Raw genomic sequence first — 13,411 nt, 5'->3', positions numbered from 1 at the left:
TAGATAGATAGATAGATAGATAGATAGATAGATAGATAGATAGATAGATTCCCAAGGGGAAATTCATGTCTCCATTAGCTCATTGTTATTAATAATAATAATAATAATCATAATAATCATAATAATAATAATAACAGTTGATAATAAATAAAAACAATAATAATTAGATTAGTCCACTTCCTGCTTAGGTGTTGTATAGCCTGATGGCAGTGGGAACAAAGGATCTCCTGAACCTCTCTGTTCTGCAGCGCAGTGAGATGAGACGCTTGCTGCAGCTGTAGCTGCTTCTCTGTCCTGCCAGAATGTTGTGGAGAGGATGGTTGGTATTGTCCAAGATGGCCTCCATCTTACATTGCATGCATCTCTCCACAACAGTCCTGAGTGAATCCAGACTCCTGCCAAGCACAGACCCAGCCTTTTTGACCAGCTTGTCCAGTCTCTTTATGTTCATGTCTGACATGCTGCTGCCCCAGCAGACTGCAGCATTAAAGAGTACACTGGCCACCACTGACTGATAAAACATGTGTAGCATTTCACTGCAGACGTAAAAGGACCTGAGCCTCCTGAGGAAAAAGATCAGTGTGAAATTATTATTATTATTATGATCATTATGATAATTATGATCATTATTATTATTATTATTATTATTATTATTATTATTATATTTCTACTTTTGTCATTCAGAATTCAGAAAAACCCAATTTTTTCAAAACATCAAAATCTTTATGTATCTTATGTTCAATAGCATGTTGACTTGACTTGATAAAGTCAAAATAATTGTTGTAAAAAAAAAAAGTGAAATTACAGAAACAGAGTTTATGCTTCACTGCAGTGTGTAGCTGTAGTTCATATCTCAGACTGCGAGCGGCAGCAGAGCACCACAGAGCGTCCAGTCTACCGGAAATCACATAAGAAGTAAATCCCAAACAAACCCGGCACATGTGGACCAATGACTGTATATAAAGTCTGAATACACAACAAATTTAGAATTTGTGGTTCAAAACGGTTCTTTAAAAGTGAACATGGACGACGAACACACGGTAAATACATCTGATACTCTGATGTAGATGGTAATGCTAACTAACGCTTCATCGCTACTGACGAGGTTAGCTAGCCGGGTCAACACCAAACTCGAGTCAACAAAATGTCGGTTTTGTATTTCTTTTCACACATAAGACGCACTAAAAACATTATTTAACACAGTTAACGCAATTCTACGACTGTACGGGGGATACGTTAACCATATGTTCACTAACTGTTTCCTCAAATGTAAATGTTGTAAGATATCACATTGTGTCTGACTTTAATGTCAATAGTGCGTATTCCAAGTTAAAGTTGAAATTTTATTGAAGTAAATATTCCATTAGTTGACAACTTGGTTGCCGAATTTACCGGAGAGCTTCATCAAAACTGAAACAAATCCTTATAAGCCCATTTGAATGATTATTTACTATTTCCACAGAAAAGTAAAAATAAATTGCCTATTTTATAAATGAAGTCTTGACTACAGGTGCTGCTGATATTCCACAACTAAAGTCCGATAGTTGCTTTAGTTTATGGAAGTGGGAGATTCTTAATTGCCGTTGTTCCAGAGTTATTTTTAAGATATTAGTAAAAAAAATATCATCAGCTTTATAGATATTAATGTAGTTACAGAACCACATAATGAAAATAGTTTTGCTCTCTTTTCTTTATGTGATCAAACTGTACCTGTATGTTGTTGTAGATGTTTATTACATTTGTGTGTGTGTGTGTGTGTGTATGTGTGTGTGTGTGTGTTTTTGTAGGCCGGGTTCAGGGAGCCCTGTGCTCAATGCTCTGCAGTGGATTGGGGAATATCAGATGAGGGTCGTTTCTACTGCAGATCCTGCCACAATGTCATTGAGGTAAACAACAAGAGCATCAGCTGATCTTGAGTCTGTTACCTGTGTTCAGTGAACCTAACATCAGTGATCCTGTTCACTGGTTTATTGATCCAGTGAGTATGTTCATGTGAATGGGGAGGAGCTGGTTATTACAGCCAAGACAATCAGAACGAATAAATGAAGTACTTCACAGATGTTGATACTTGCAGGAATATTCACAGCAGCTTCAGAAAGTATTCAGACTCCTTCACTTTATCATCCTATAGATTTAACTGTAAATAGATGAAATAAGTTCGGGCTTCGGCCCAAGCACAGTCAAAGTCTTGTCATGAAGCCACTCAAGTGTTGTCTTGGCTTCAGGTCATTATCGTGCTGAAAGTTGAACCGTGGCCTGTAGTCTCAGGTCGCGTCCACTCATAATGACATAATGCTTCTGTAGTTGTTTTAGTTGTACTCCTCAGGCAAGAGAATCTTTTTCCTCATGCTCTCAGTCCTTTAAATGCTGTTTGGCAAACTTCAGCAAGCTGTCATCAGTCCCTGGTTTCCCTCAGACTGCAGTGTAGCTGCAGGTCAGCAGGTGGCAGCATTGTGTTTCTGTACCAGTTTGAATTCAGTTTTATCAGGTTTCATCTGTGTGAATTTGAACATGTCTTAACATGTCCTCAGAGAAGCAGGGAGGTGGTGGACCTGACCTTCACCCCCGGATCCGCCAGGGTCTCCACCATCGGCAGAGGAAGCAGAAACAAGAGGCCCGGTCAGTGTTTCTGTCTCAGTCCTCTGACACGGACCTAAAATACAAAGTGGTTTAAAACAATAAATGTGTTTTCAGTTCAACCTGCTGGAAGTTCAAAAGATAGATTAATTCAAAGTGATTAAACGATGGAAAAATGATGCATCAGATTGTTATTCTACATCATCATTTGTTTCTGAAAGCATCTGTTTGGTTTTTTGAATGAACAGTTTTGGGTGATTTAGGGCCGAAATGAAAATGAGTAAATTAATTGATAAGCTGAATGACAGTTTCTAAAATGTCAGGATTTGTAGTTTTCTGTTTTCTATCACATTAAACTGAACAGTTGAGACAAGATTAAACGATCGTTAAAATCATTGTGAGTTGAAAGTTGAGTTTTTCCTGCGTTTCAGAGGGAGGTCGTAAGTGGATGGTCTGTGAAGGTTTCCAGTTCATACTGAGGAACCAGGCCAACGCTCTGCTCAGACTGGGAGTCTCTCCACACTTTAAGGTCTGTTTATGTACCTGCTGTTGAACCTGGAGGGTCGGTCGCCGTGGAAACCCCCTGCAGAAACAGTCTGATCGGAAACTTGTTGTTTCAGGACCAGGTGTTGTGTCAGCTGTGGAGACTTTTCCTGCAGAAGAGTCGACAGGCCTACACCAGCAACCCAGTGAGGAGCGCCACGTTCAAAATGGTGAGTTCACAAACACCTGACACAAAACAGCTGAATCTAACAACTGATCAAATCAACAGTTTATGGGTGTTGTGAACTTGTGAAAACTATTTGTCATAGTTTTTAAACATTTGAGAATCAAATGAAGATGAGTCTAATATGTTTTTTTTCTTTATTATCAAAGAGCAATGTGTTAAACCTTCAGAAAGTTTGTTTAAATGACTCAGAAAAAGTCAAGTGAAGTTTAAACACTATGCAAGTTGACGAAAGTGCTATGCAGAATAAAATCATAAATTAAAGTTAAAATCAGAATAAAAAGCACACATCCATAAACGTTGTCAAAGGCATTGAAAAAAAAACAGCCATCAAATGGATCCAATCACTGAAGAATAAAAGTGTGTCTTAAGCCTGGATTTAAAGGGATCAATAGAGCGGGCAGATCTTTTATAGGTGGAGATGCTGTTCCACAGTCTAGGGGCCCGTTCAACCCTGAGCTTAGATTCGGATTGTGGCCAGGCCAAGAGCCTGAAGTCACATGACCTCAGGGACCTAGGTACAGAATACAGGGGTTCAAAGGACAGAGATATTGGGGGGGCTTGAAAACAAGCGGTAGGACCTTGAAATCAACCCTGAAATGCACTGGAAGCCAGTGTAGAGAGCCCAGGATAGGGCTATTGTGGTCTCTCTTCTGGGTACCTGGAGTGTAGAGTCTAGCAGCAGCTCTCTGGACCATCTGCAGGGGAGATGGGGACAACTGACTAAGTGACTGAGGGAATTGCATTGGTTTAAGCAAGAGGAAGTGAAAGCATAGATGACTTTGAATGAGAGAAAAGACCGGGACAAAGCCTTTACGACTGCACTGACCTGCTTGCCAAACTTTAGGACGGAGTCATATTTCACACCTAGGTTTTTAAGATGTGGTTGAACAGGAGAAGACAGGTTCCCGAGGCTTTTTCTTTGACTTTCACATTTTTATGCAAATGCATGGAAATAGCGGAGCATTAAATTTGTTTGTTTCTAAAATCAACAAAATATGAATTTGCCCAAACTTTTGCAAACAACTGCAGTAACTGAGCATTTGAAAGTTTTAACTTGTGCTACATAAACTTGAATAGATTCATTAAGGGGAAAGGATTCAGATCTGATAAACAGATTAAATAGAATGCAGCTGATAATTCACCCTGTTTGCAGAGCTGCACTGACTCTGTCTCTCTGTCCTCAGCAGAACATGGACTCGGACTCGGAGAGCGTGGCCGAGTCGTCCGTGGCGTCCGCCAGTGAGACGGACGGAGAGACGGACGGAGAGACGAACCCGCCCAGCACCCCAGGATGTAACGTAGGTAATGAAACGAACCCACCGCCTCCTGCTGTTTGAACATGATGCACAAAACCAGCTCCACAAAGAAAAACTTTTCCCAGTTTGCGGTGTTTGACTGAAAGATGTTAAAATGAGTTGAAATGCTCCTTTAACCCCTCAGACAGCCCCAGCAACTGCTCGCTGGGCTCGGGCTCGGTGGACGGCGTCGCCTACATGACGGCTCGGCGGAAGCGGGGTCACTGTCTGATGAGCATGAGGAAAACTCTGGCTCTGATCCACCTCGCTCTGATTTGGAGCCGTGAGCCGCTGACGCTCAGTGACCTGCTCAGGTAACTTCTGGACACACCTGGATCGTTGCCCCATGGAGGGTTAGAGGCCGCAAAACAGTGTTAAATATATTATTTTGATTTACTGTCTGTTATGCAAACAAGTCCCAGTGTATGTCTGGAAAGTCCTGGAGGAGTTAGCTGATGTGATTGTTTTCAGGTTGGTGAATGAAGGTCATGTCCCGTATGTGAACGCCTACGAGGAACTGCCAGAAGAGATGAGGCTCGACGGCAGAGACGCTGCCATCTTCAGAGTCCAGGTCAGAAATCCAACATGCAGAATTCCTACTTCAGCCCAACAGCCTCCAGTTCTCACAGTCTTGTGTATTGATTGACAGTGAGTCAAACCAATCAGTTCACCAGTTTTAGTGGGCGGGACTATGTGAGTACGATGAGTAAATGTTTTCCGGGGTGTCTTTGTTTCCGCAGCACATCCCGTCCCACCAGATGGTACACAAGGAGGCTCAGGCTCTGGTTCTCTACCTGCAGCTTCAGGCTTTTCCTCCAATCAGCCGGCAAAGTCTGCTGCACCCTGCACTGCTCAGCCTGCGCTACCTGACGGACGCCAACCTGCCCGGTAACCCCTGTACTCACAGTACTGCTGCTAAACCTTTAAAACTTGATCATATAGATATTATGGATTATATTATTATTATAGATCGATATTTGATCTTTTTTTCCCTCTCAGACGAACTCCACCCCTGGGTCTGCAGCCTGATGGAGCACGCTGGTATGGCGGATCAAACGCGCCACACATTCGACCCTGCGTCTTGTCCTGCCCTGCCGCGTTACGACGTCCAGACCGCCGCCCTCATCATCGTCACCATGAAGCTCATCTTCGGCATGGACGACCACAGCGAGTGGTAATTGTCTCTCCCCCACCCCTTCATCATCCTCACCACGGCCACGATTAAACCTCTCCCTAACCCTAACCCCAGATCTGACACTGTGGGGTGTTGACAGATAAATGTAACAAGTACGTTTGATTTGTGTCTTTCAGGGATTTATCCAGTGAAGCTAGTGTCCACGACGACAGAGGTTGTTTCTTCATCTTTTCTAAAATTTGACATCACCCAGTCACTCGGCTACATTCACACAAGACTTCACTCACATTTTGGTTTTGCAGATTTTCTCGATGTTTGGTTAAAGTTACGTGGTTGTTCTTTTCTCAGAAAACATGTTTAACCTGAGGAGGTGGTACAGACTGATGCAGGCCGCTCTGATCAAAGCTCAGCAGAGGAGAGACAACGACATCGCCAGGTGCGATATCAGCAACTCTCACAGCTGAGGTCATCTGAGGTCACCTACACCCGAGATTAACTGCTTCTATATGAACAAAATAACAGTTCTTACTCCTGACGCACAACAACACTGTCCAGTGTAAAAATCTTTTCTACTGACTTCAATATTATTCTTTTTGCTTATTTACATTTGTATGTCTTGCAAGTGGCAAACTATTCATGGGCAGACTCATGCTGGAAACATCTGCAAGTTCAAATCCTAAACAACAAAACACAAAACAAGAAATTCATAGTAAATCCATGAGTCCTAATCTTACAAATTAAACAAACCTGGAGTCATTAAATTCAGTTTAACACCATAGTGTTTTTAATCTAACATATTTATTATCTCCTTCATTCTCGTCCTCAAACAGGAAACAGTGGACGGTGAAGAAACCTATCTACCCCAAGAGGAAGTTGAAAGCTGTCATGATGAAAAGGAAAAGTAAGAAACTACTAATTATAATTAATGTTGATGCATAACTAATTAATTAATCATTTCTTCTGATTTTTGTGCTAATGCATAATAATAAAGATGTTTGTATGAAAAACAGCTATATGGGGTTAAACAAGCTGTGATGTTTGTGTGTCTGCAGGGATAGCGGAGCAGGTTCAGATCTGTTTTGAGAAGCTGTCTTCTTGTCCGGTGAGTGTCCCGCGCTGCGACCCGTCCAGCTTCAGGTTCTGCTGGGGGGACGAGGACGGAGCGGACGGTCCCAGTCTGCACCACAAGAAGCTGGACGGTGCCGTGTCTTTGAAAAACGACATCCTGACTCCCTCTAACTCCACATACTGGCACCCGGCGCTCAGGCCATGTGACTCCCAGTAGGTTTGTTAAAATGTTGTTGAATGTTGTTATCGTGTTCAGTTCGTGTGAAGACTGTCTCAGAGTTGTCGATTCAACTGTCTGATCATTTTGGAGGATGTAGTTTGTGCTGCTGTTAAACTGTATTACATTATACAGAGAGGTCTACCCTCATTCATTTAAATGGGGTGGACAAAGTAATAGGAACACTTGTTAGCATACACTTACACTTACATTAAAACAAAAGTAACTTTAGCATTTTAAAAAGTAGCATTGCCATTATAGGAAAAAAAAGTAATGTTAGCACTTAGCATTTACCAAATGTGGTGTTAGTATTAAAAGAGCAAAATTGAAGCATCAAGCATCAAAATAAAAAAAGTAATGTAGCCACTTCGAAATGTAACATTTGCATTGAAACAAAAAATTTAATCTTAGCCTTTTAAAAAGCAGTGTTAGCATCAAAGCTAAAAAAGTAAAATCAACATTTCAAAGTTACATTTACAGTCAAGTGAATAAAATTAGATTGCTGTTGGCGACAAACGAAAACACTTTGTTAATCTGAACATCACTTGACCCTTGACCCCTGTGCTTCAGATCCAGGTGTAGGATTTATTCAGGTCCAGGCCTGATGTTTTTCTTCCCCTCGTCCTCCACAGGAAGTGCGTGAGTCATTACTCGGAGGTGGAGGCGACGTTGCCTCGGTCATTCGTCTGGCTGCTGCAGCTCTTCTCCTTCCTGCTGGACGTGAAGCCGGACTACCTGTACGAGGAGGTGCTGAGGGTGGAGAGACGAGTCTTCAGCAGCTCAATGCCTTGGAACCAACACCTGGGGAAGACGGGGAAGACGACAACCAGAACCAGGAAAAGGACTGGGACCAGGACAGGGACCGGGATGTCACAGAGACTACAAGAAACCAAAGAAACCAGATGAAAAACCTTCAGGTAACTTCAGAAAAGAAAAAAAATCGCCAGTGTCAGAAATATAATAATTCAATAACACATTATTATCAATGCATTCAAGGACACTCCAAAATCCAAGAGAGTCAGCTGCTGAACATATTTATCAACACTGTAGACAAACAGTGACCTGACGTGGACACTGAACAGTGAAGTCAAGTGTCCCTGTGTTAATTATTCATTTAGCTCTTGTTTCTTTCTCTTTCTTTTTTACATAAACTTTATTGAAACAAGAATAGCAAGTATACAGCAAGCATAAAACATCTTATATAAGTATACCAGGTGGACTAATATGGTAAAAGAAATTTCTGCTCATTTTTATTTCTGAAAATAAAATGCCTGCTTATTTATATTTTTGTTTGTTTTTGTACCAACAGCATATGGCAGGTAGCAAATGATCTTCATGTACATCAGAAATATTTTTGAATAAATGCCACTTTGTTAAATATGAATTTCCAGTTGTTGATTGTTACCTTTATGCACCAAATTGCCGCCACTAAAACTTTTGATGAGTTGATTGACTAGATGATCAACAGTAAAATTGATAATCAGTCATTTTCAAGTAAAATGTTCGTCCTTCTCCAGTGTCTCAGAACTGAACAGCTTTTAAAACATTACTCTTCTGACATTTTATAAACTTACAGATTCATTGATAAAGTTATGAGCAGATTAAATGGTTATGAAACTAAAGAAAACAGTTTCAGACCGTTTCCTGTCATGAAGCAGGTTTCACTTTGATGTAATTTCTGCTCTTTTTCTTTAGTGCATCCCCATAAGAGTTAATTATTTAATCAATAAAATGTTATATAGTAATGAAAACTATTCATCCTGCAGACGTTTTTGGATTTTGGACATCTTAGGACGTTACCTTGGACTTTGGGAAACTGTTCACTGTTTTCTATTTTTCAAAATAAAAGGGTTTTTAAGTTTTCCTTTATGAAGCAGATTGCTGCTGGGACATTTAACCAGCTTTATTTATATTTAAAATAGATATTTTACTGTTTTCTGAAAATAAAGATTAAGAACATAATTATCACATAAACAAGCGAGTGATAAAATCTTTTCAAGGATTTTCAAGGAAATAGTTGTATTAACTGTTCCCCCGGTTATTGTGAGTGAACACACAGAGAGAACTGGTTTTATTATTTACTTTGTTTTTGAGCTGCTGTCGACACTGAAGACAAAGAAGTGTGAGAAAAATGCAGTGAGAGAAACTGAACAGCAGAGGGAGACACACACACAGAAAAGACTGATTCACAGAGAGGAGCTGAAACTGAACACACTGCAGTGATACCACACACACACACACACACAGAATCTGCAAATGGTATTTATAATTATTTATTGTTTATTTTGATTATTTCTCTTCCTTAAACGCAGCTCAAGTTTCTCATAATGATCCAGAAGAACTAAAGAATTAAAGATATTTAACTATAAAAATGAAGCAACAGGAATAAAAACAAACAGGAGGATTTTAAGATTCAACTTCATTTCAACTTCACACAAAGTTTTTCTTATGAAGTTTTCTAACAGATAAAAAAAGAAACACTAATAAAATGTTGCTTCTTTGTTGGACATGATGGTGAGGTGAACGTCTTTGTCACTGTTGGTTGGATAAAACAGGACGATTAAAGATGTGAGCTTGGACTCTGAGAACCTGACATTTTATGAAGTTACTGATTAACTAAAAAAAGTCATCAGTTGATTAATTGGTTATGACATGAGACAAAAAATTAACAGTTCAACACTGTTTCCGTCCATTAAGCAGTTTTCACTTTACTGCATGTTCGGACAGTTTTAGCCAGAATTTAAGATTCAGCTTCATTTTAAACTTTATCCCTGAAAAGGTCATTTTAAAAAAGGTTCTGTTAATTAATATAAATTTCTGTCACAATTACATGTATTTTCTGTTTTTGGTGACAAGAACATTTTTTTTTTTTGCACATTGGGCAGTTTCCAACTGACCTTTGTACCAATTAAGGTTTTCACTGGACTTGAAAAATGGAGGGTCTTGTAAAACTTTTGTGTAGTGTAGATTGCAGTAGTTAATCCAAGTAAAATAAACAAAAGTTATAAACTAAATGGGAAAGAAGACAAAAAAGGGTGACCAAGTTTATATTAAATACATCATACGTGGGCTACAGTGGGAAATCATGAGTCCAAACTTCATAAAACTTGACAGTGATTAGAGTTTCAGAGGAGGAAACATTAGCTATATGTCAGTAGGCATGATGTGAAAATGTCAGTGAACAACAGAGACAAAATGTTTTCATGTGGCACAGCAGCATCATACTGAGAATGAACAGAGGCCGGTGGGGAGTGAAACATTGCTGCAACATACGACCAGGAACGAACAAAAACACGACGGTGGGGAATTGTATGAGCTGCTGAAGTATGTGTAATAAGCTGTGCAGAGGTGTTTGTGTCCGGTGTTCCTTCTCTTTTAGCTCTGGTTTTGGTCTGCACCAGCTCCTGAGGGAAATGTCTGGCTCTTTAGCTGCTAAATGCTCCACTATGTTCATTCAGCTGCTCTGTGGCTCTGTCTGTCTGCTGGTTGCTGCTGAGCAGGTAGTGGACAGTGGCTTTTTACAGCTTTTATTCTGAAAGGACAAGAACATGACGTATTTTTACTGCTGATACTTTTTCTAGTAACAGAGTATTTTTACATTGTTGTACTGGTACGTTTCCTTGATCCACTTTTGATATATTTCACATCAAATGATATAAGAATAAAGAAGCAATGAAATGTTATTATGATTATTAAAGCCTCAGCAGCAGAGTCTCTGTCTGAGGTGAAATCTGACGCAGTTTGTCAGAGGACAGGAGTCATCTCAGGACGCTGGAATCAACCAGCCGTGTGTGAATGCAGCAAGAGGCTGTTTCCTCCACTGAGGTGACAGGAGGTAACGCTGCTCTCTATAGTATTACCATGGCAACATGCCCAACGCTGTAAAGTTCCCTAGCAACAGCCACGAGCATGGCAACCACCAAATAAAACCCCCACAACTGTCGTCTGTGTGAAGCTGATATGATGTGACAGACTTTATCCAGAGACGACGACGACGACGAGGATGATGTGATGATGATGAAGAAGGGATGATGCATTAGATTATCAACACAGCTCGGCTCCCGTTGTTCTCACCTGTATCACCAGTATATTGCACTTGCAGGTTGCAGGTCCAGTTCCTCCCAAACCAGCTCCATGGGGTTTAAGTCAGGAGGACTCGGGACACAACTACAGAGTCCACGGTTCAAGTCTGTTGTGTCTTTCAGCTCTTGTTGTATTTACTGTTGACCGGTTTTATTCATAATAAAGCTTCCTATTTAATAAGCTATTCATTTATTTTACATGCAACAAACAACTTTTACCTCCATTTTCACGACAACTATAAAAAGGTCTGAAATGTGAAGCGTCCCTTCCTTCCCTGTGCCCTGTATGAACAGCGAGGCGTTCACCTGCCGGCGGACAGACTGAAGGTAGTTTAGGGGAAAGGTGTTCGAACCCAGTGACTGAGAATCTTTGAACTGACAACAAGTGATTCATGATTTCCACCAGGGTTTGAACGTTAGTCCAACTGACTGTGTGATCCATCATCAACATTTGTATACGATTTTAAATTTCTGAATATTTGTAATATTCCTTTACCTCCACCTTCAGCCGTGGCCGCACAGAGCAGGTGATTGACTTGGTTTATTTGAACAACGCCATCGAGACTCTGAACCCTGAGTGATGAAAGATGGAAGAAGGTTTGTTTTTATTCTGTTTTTCTTTTGGAGTTTTTTTTTGGGCTTTACTTATTTTTTTAAAGAACAAATTAAATGAATGCAGGGTCGACTTTTATTTTAGAGCACTTTGTATTTCACTTATCTACAGACTAGTGGATTTACATTATGCAGTAAACAGCTTATAGTAATTAGACTACTAGTATAATGAGTAAAGCAATAATATGATGGTTGTTACACATTTATGTGAGCAGCTTTATCAGTTATTAGTTGTAATGACACTTATGTATATGACAATAAATGTGTAAAACTTGACTGGAGTCAATGTTTGTCAGGAAAGAAAGTTTGTTGGATTTCTTCTTTTCACTGTTCTGTATCTTTTTGACTGTCGTTTTGTTTTTTTACTTCCAGGGCAGAATGAAGCTGCAGGAGACGACAAAGACTCGCATGTGGAAAAAAAAAACTTCTTCATCTTTTTTGGAAAATGCCACAGGAGCAGCCAGAGCGGGTCGGCTCTTTTCCAGAGCTTGAAAAGAAAACATGAGTTTAAAAAAGAAAAAGAAAAAAAAAAAAACACAGCCTCCTGACGTGGTTTCCTAATTTAGAAACAGGTTGTGCTGCTGTCAGACTGCTGATAATAAAACTCTGGAAAACGTCCAGATCACACACTGAGAGTTCCTGAAAAGCAAACATCTGCGGCGATGGCGTCAGAGTCTCCCCCCAGGAAAAAAGTCACGAGACCTGGTGGTGTGAATTCATGTTCTAAAATCTAAGAAATTGAATGAATGAATGTGAGAAAAATAATGTTAGGGCAGTCGTCTCTTTTCTAAATTTACTTCACTTTCTTGAAAACAAATCAAACACTCAAAATCTGTTTAGTAAATTAAAACAAAAAGATCAGAACTAATTCCACAGTGTAGAAATACTCAAATGAAAGTCATGAATTCTGCTTAAGTAAAAGCATAATAAAAATACATATAAAAGTATCAGCATCAAAATATACTTAAAGTACCAAAACTTAAAGTACTCATGCAGAATGGGCTATTTCAGAATAGTTATTGATGCATCAATATGTTCTGGAGTGGAAAAATGATGGTTTTAATGACTTAAACTGCTGTGTAGTTTGATCTATCATAAAACATCCTAATTTATTTATTGATTATATTTTGTTTTTAATAATCTGAATCCGAAAAGTCACGAAAGTTATCAAATACATGTAGAAGTATAAAGTAACACTGAAGTACAGTACTTGAGTAAATGTACTTTTACCACATGAAAAACTAATGAGATTAGGAAATCTGTATTTTTAAATTATTTCAACTGAATTTACATTTATAATCCCTGTGAAAATAATAATGTGCTTCATGCGTGAAATGATCATGTTTTGATTATGTTTATTATAGTTTGTTCACATGACTCAGTTTTTCTGCCTCTTTACTTCATATTTTAATGTCAACGGTTTAATGTTGGTGGACTGTGAAAACATCAGTGACAACAAGGAAAATAAATCCAGACTTTAATATCTGAAAAAGTCTGATATTTTTTATTTACGTTATATTATGTTTGTATATATATATGTATATCTTCTGTATATTTTATAGAGATTAAATCAGTAAACCAAACCCAAATCATTCATTAAATAAATCCTGATGATGAAGCGGTGAGAACCAGTGAATTCATTTCATGAAAAGTAGAATTTAGTTTTATTGTCAAATTTTAATTGTTCTTTCATCA

At 39.3% G+C, this 13,411-nt stretch overlaps 1 protein-coding gene and 1 long non-coding RNA gene across 5 annotated transcripts; both read left to right on the top strand.

The window, feature by feature from the left end:
* The first annotated feature begins 900 nt into the window (after positions 1–900).
* Positions 901–8,406, top strand: taf1b (TATA box binding protein (Tbp)-associated factor, RNA polymerase I, B). 4 transcript variants are annotated; one of them, XM_056405144.1, is made up of 16 exons: positions 901–1,040; positions 1,788–1,886; positions 2,532–2,619; positions 3,009–3,106; positions 3,198–3,290; positions 4,492–4,609; positions 4,748–4,916; positions 5,074–5,173; positions 5,343–5,490; positions 5,602–5,776; positions 5,914–5,951; positions 6,086–6,173; positions 6,568–6,638; positions 6,790–7,018; positions 7,655–7,939; positions 8,332–8,406. In XM_056405144.1, the coding sequence occupies exons 1-15, from the start codon at positions 1,023–1,025 to the stop codon at positions 7,926–7,928; spliced, it is 1,806 nt and encodes a 601-aa protein (XP_056261119.1). In that variant the 5' UTR covers positions 901–1,022; the 3' UTR covers positions 7,929–7,939; positions 8,332–8,406. The 4 variants fall into 4 exon arrangements, with proteins under 4 accessions (XP_056261119.1, XP_056261120.1, XP_056261118.1 ...); XM_056405145.1 differs by having other exon boundaries at positions 4,495–4,609; positions 7,655–8,406; XM_056405143.1 differs by having other exon boundaries at positions 7,655–8,406.
* A 2,453-nt stretch (positions 8,407–10,859) lies between these two features.
* Positions 10,860–13,411, top strand: LOC130187501 (uncharacterized). Its single transcript, XR_008830466.1, has 3 exons — positions 10,860–11,209; positions 11,399–11,701; positions 12,089–13,411. It is a non-coding gene; the product is annotated as an uncharacterized LOC130187501 (long non-coding RNA).

The sequence above is a fragment of the Seriola aureovittata genome, chromosome 19 (genome assembly GCF_021018895.1).
Source record: "Seriola aureovittata isolate HTS-2021-v1 ecotype China chromosome 19, ASM2101889v1, whole genome shotgun sequence".
Taxonomy (NCBI): Eukaryota; Metazoa; Chordata; class Actinopteri; order Carangiformes; family Carangidae; genus Seriola; species Seriola aureovittata.
The sequence above is the reverse complement of the archived record's forward strand: the minus strand, read 5'-3'. Positions and strand labels throughout refer to the sequence as shown.

Coding starts and splice junctions, on each gene's coding strand:
- taf1b (XM_056405144.1), top strand. Junction 4,917..5,073: donor ACGCTCAGTGACCTGCTCAG/GTAACTTCTGGA, acceptor GATTGTTTTCAG/GTTGGTGAATGAAGGTCATG. Junction 7,019..7,654: donor CTCAGGCCATGTGACTCCCA/GTAGGTTTGTTA, acceptor CGTCCTCCACAG/GAAGTGCGTGAGTCATTACT.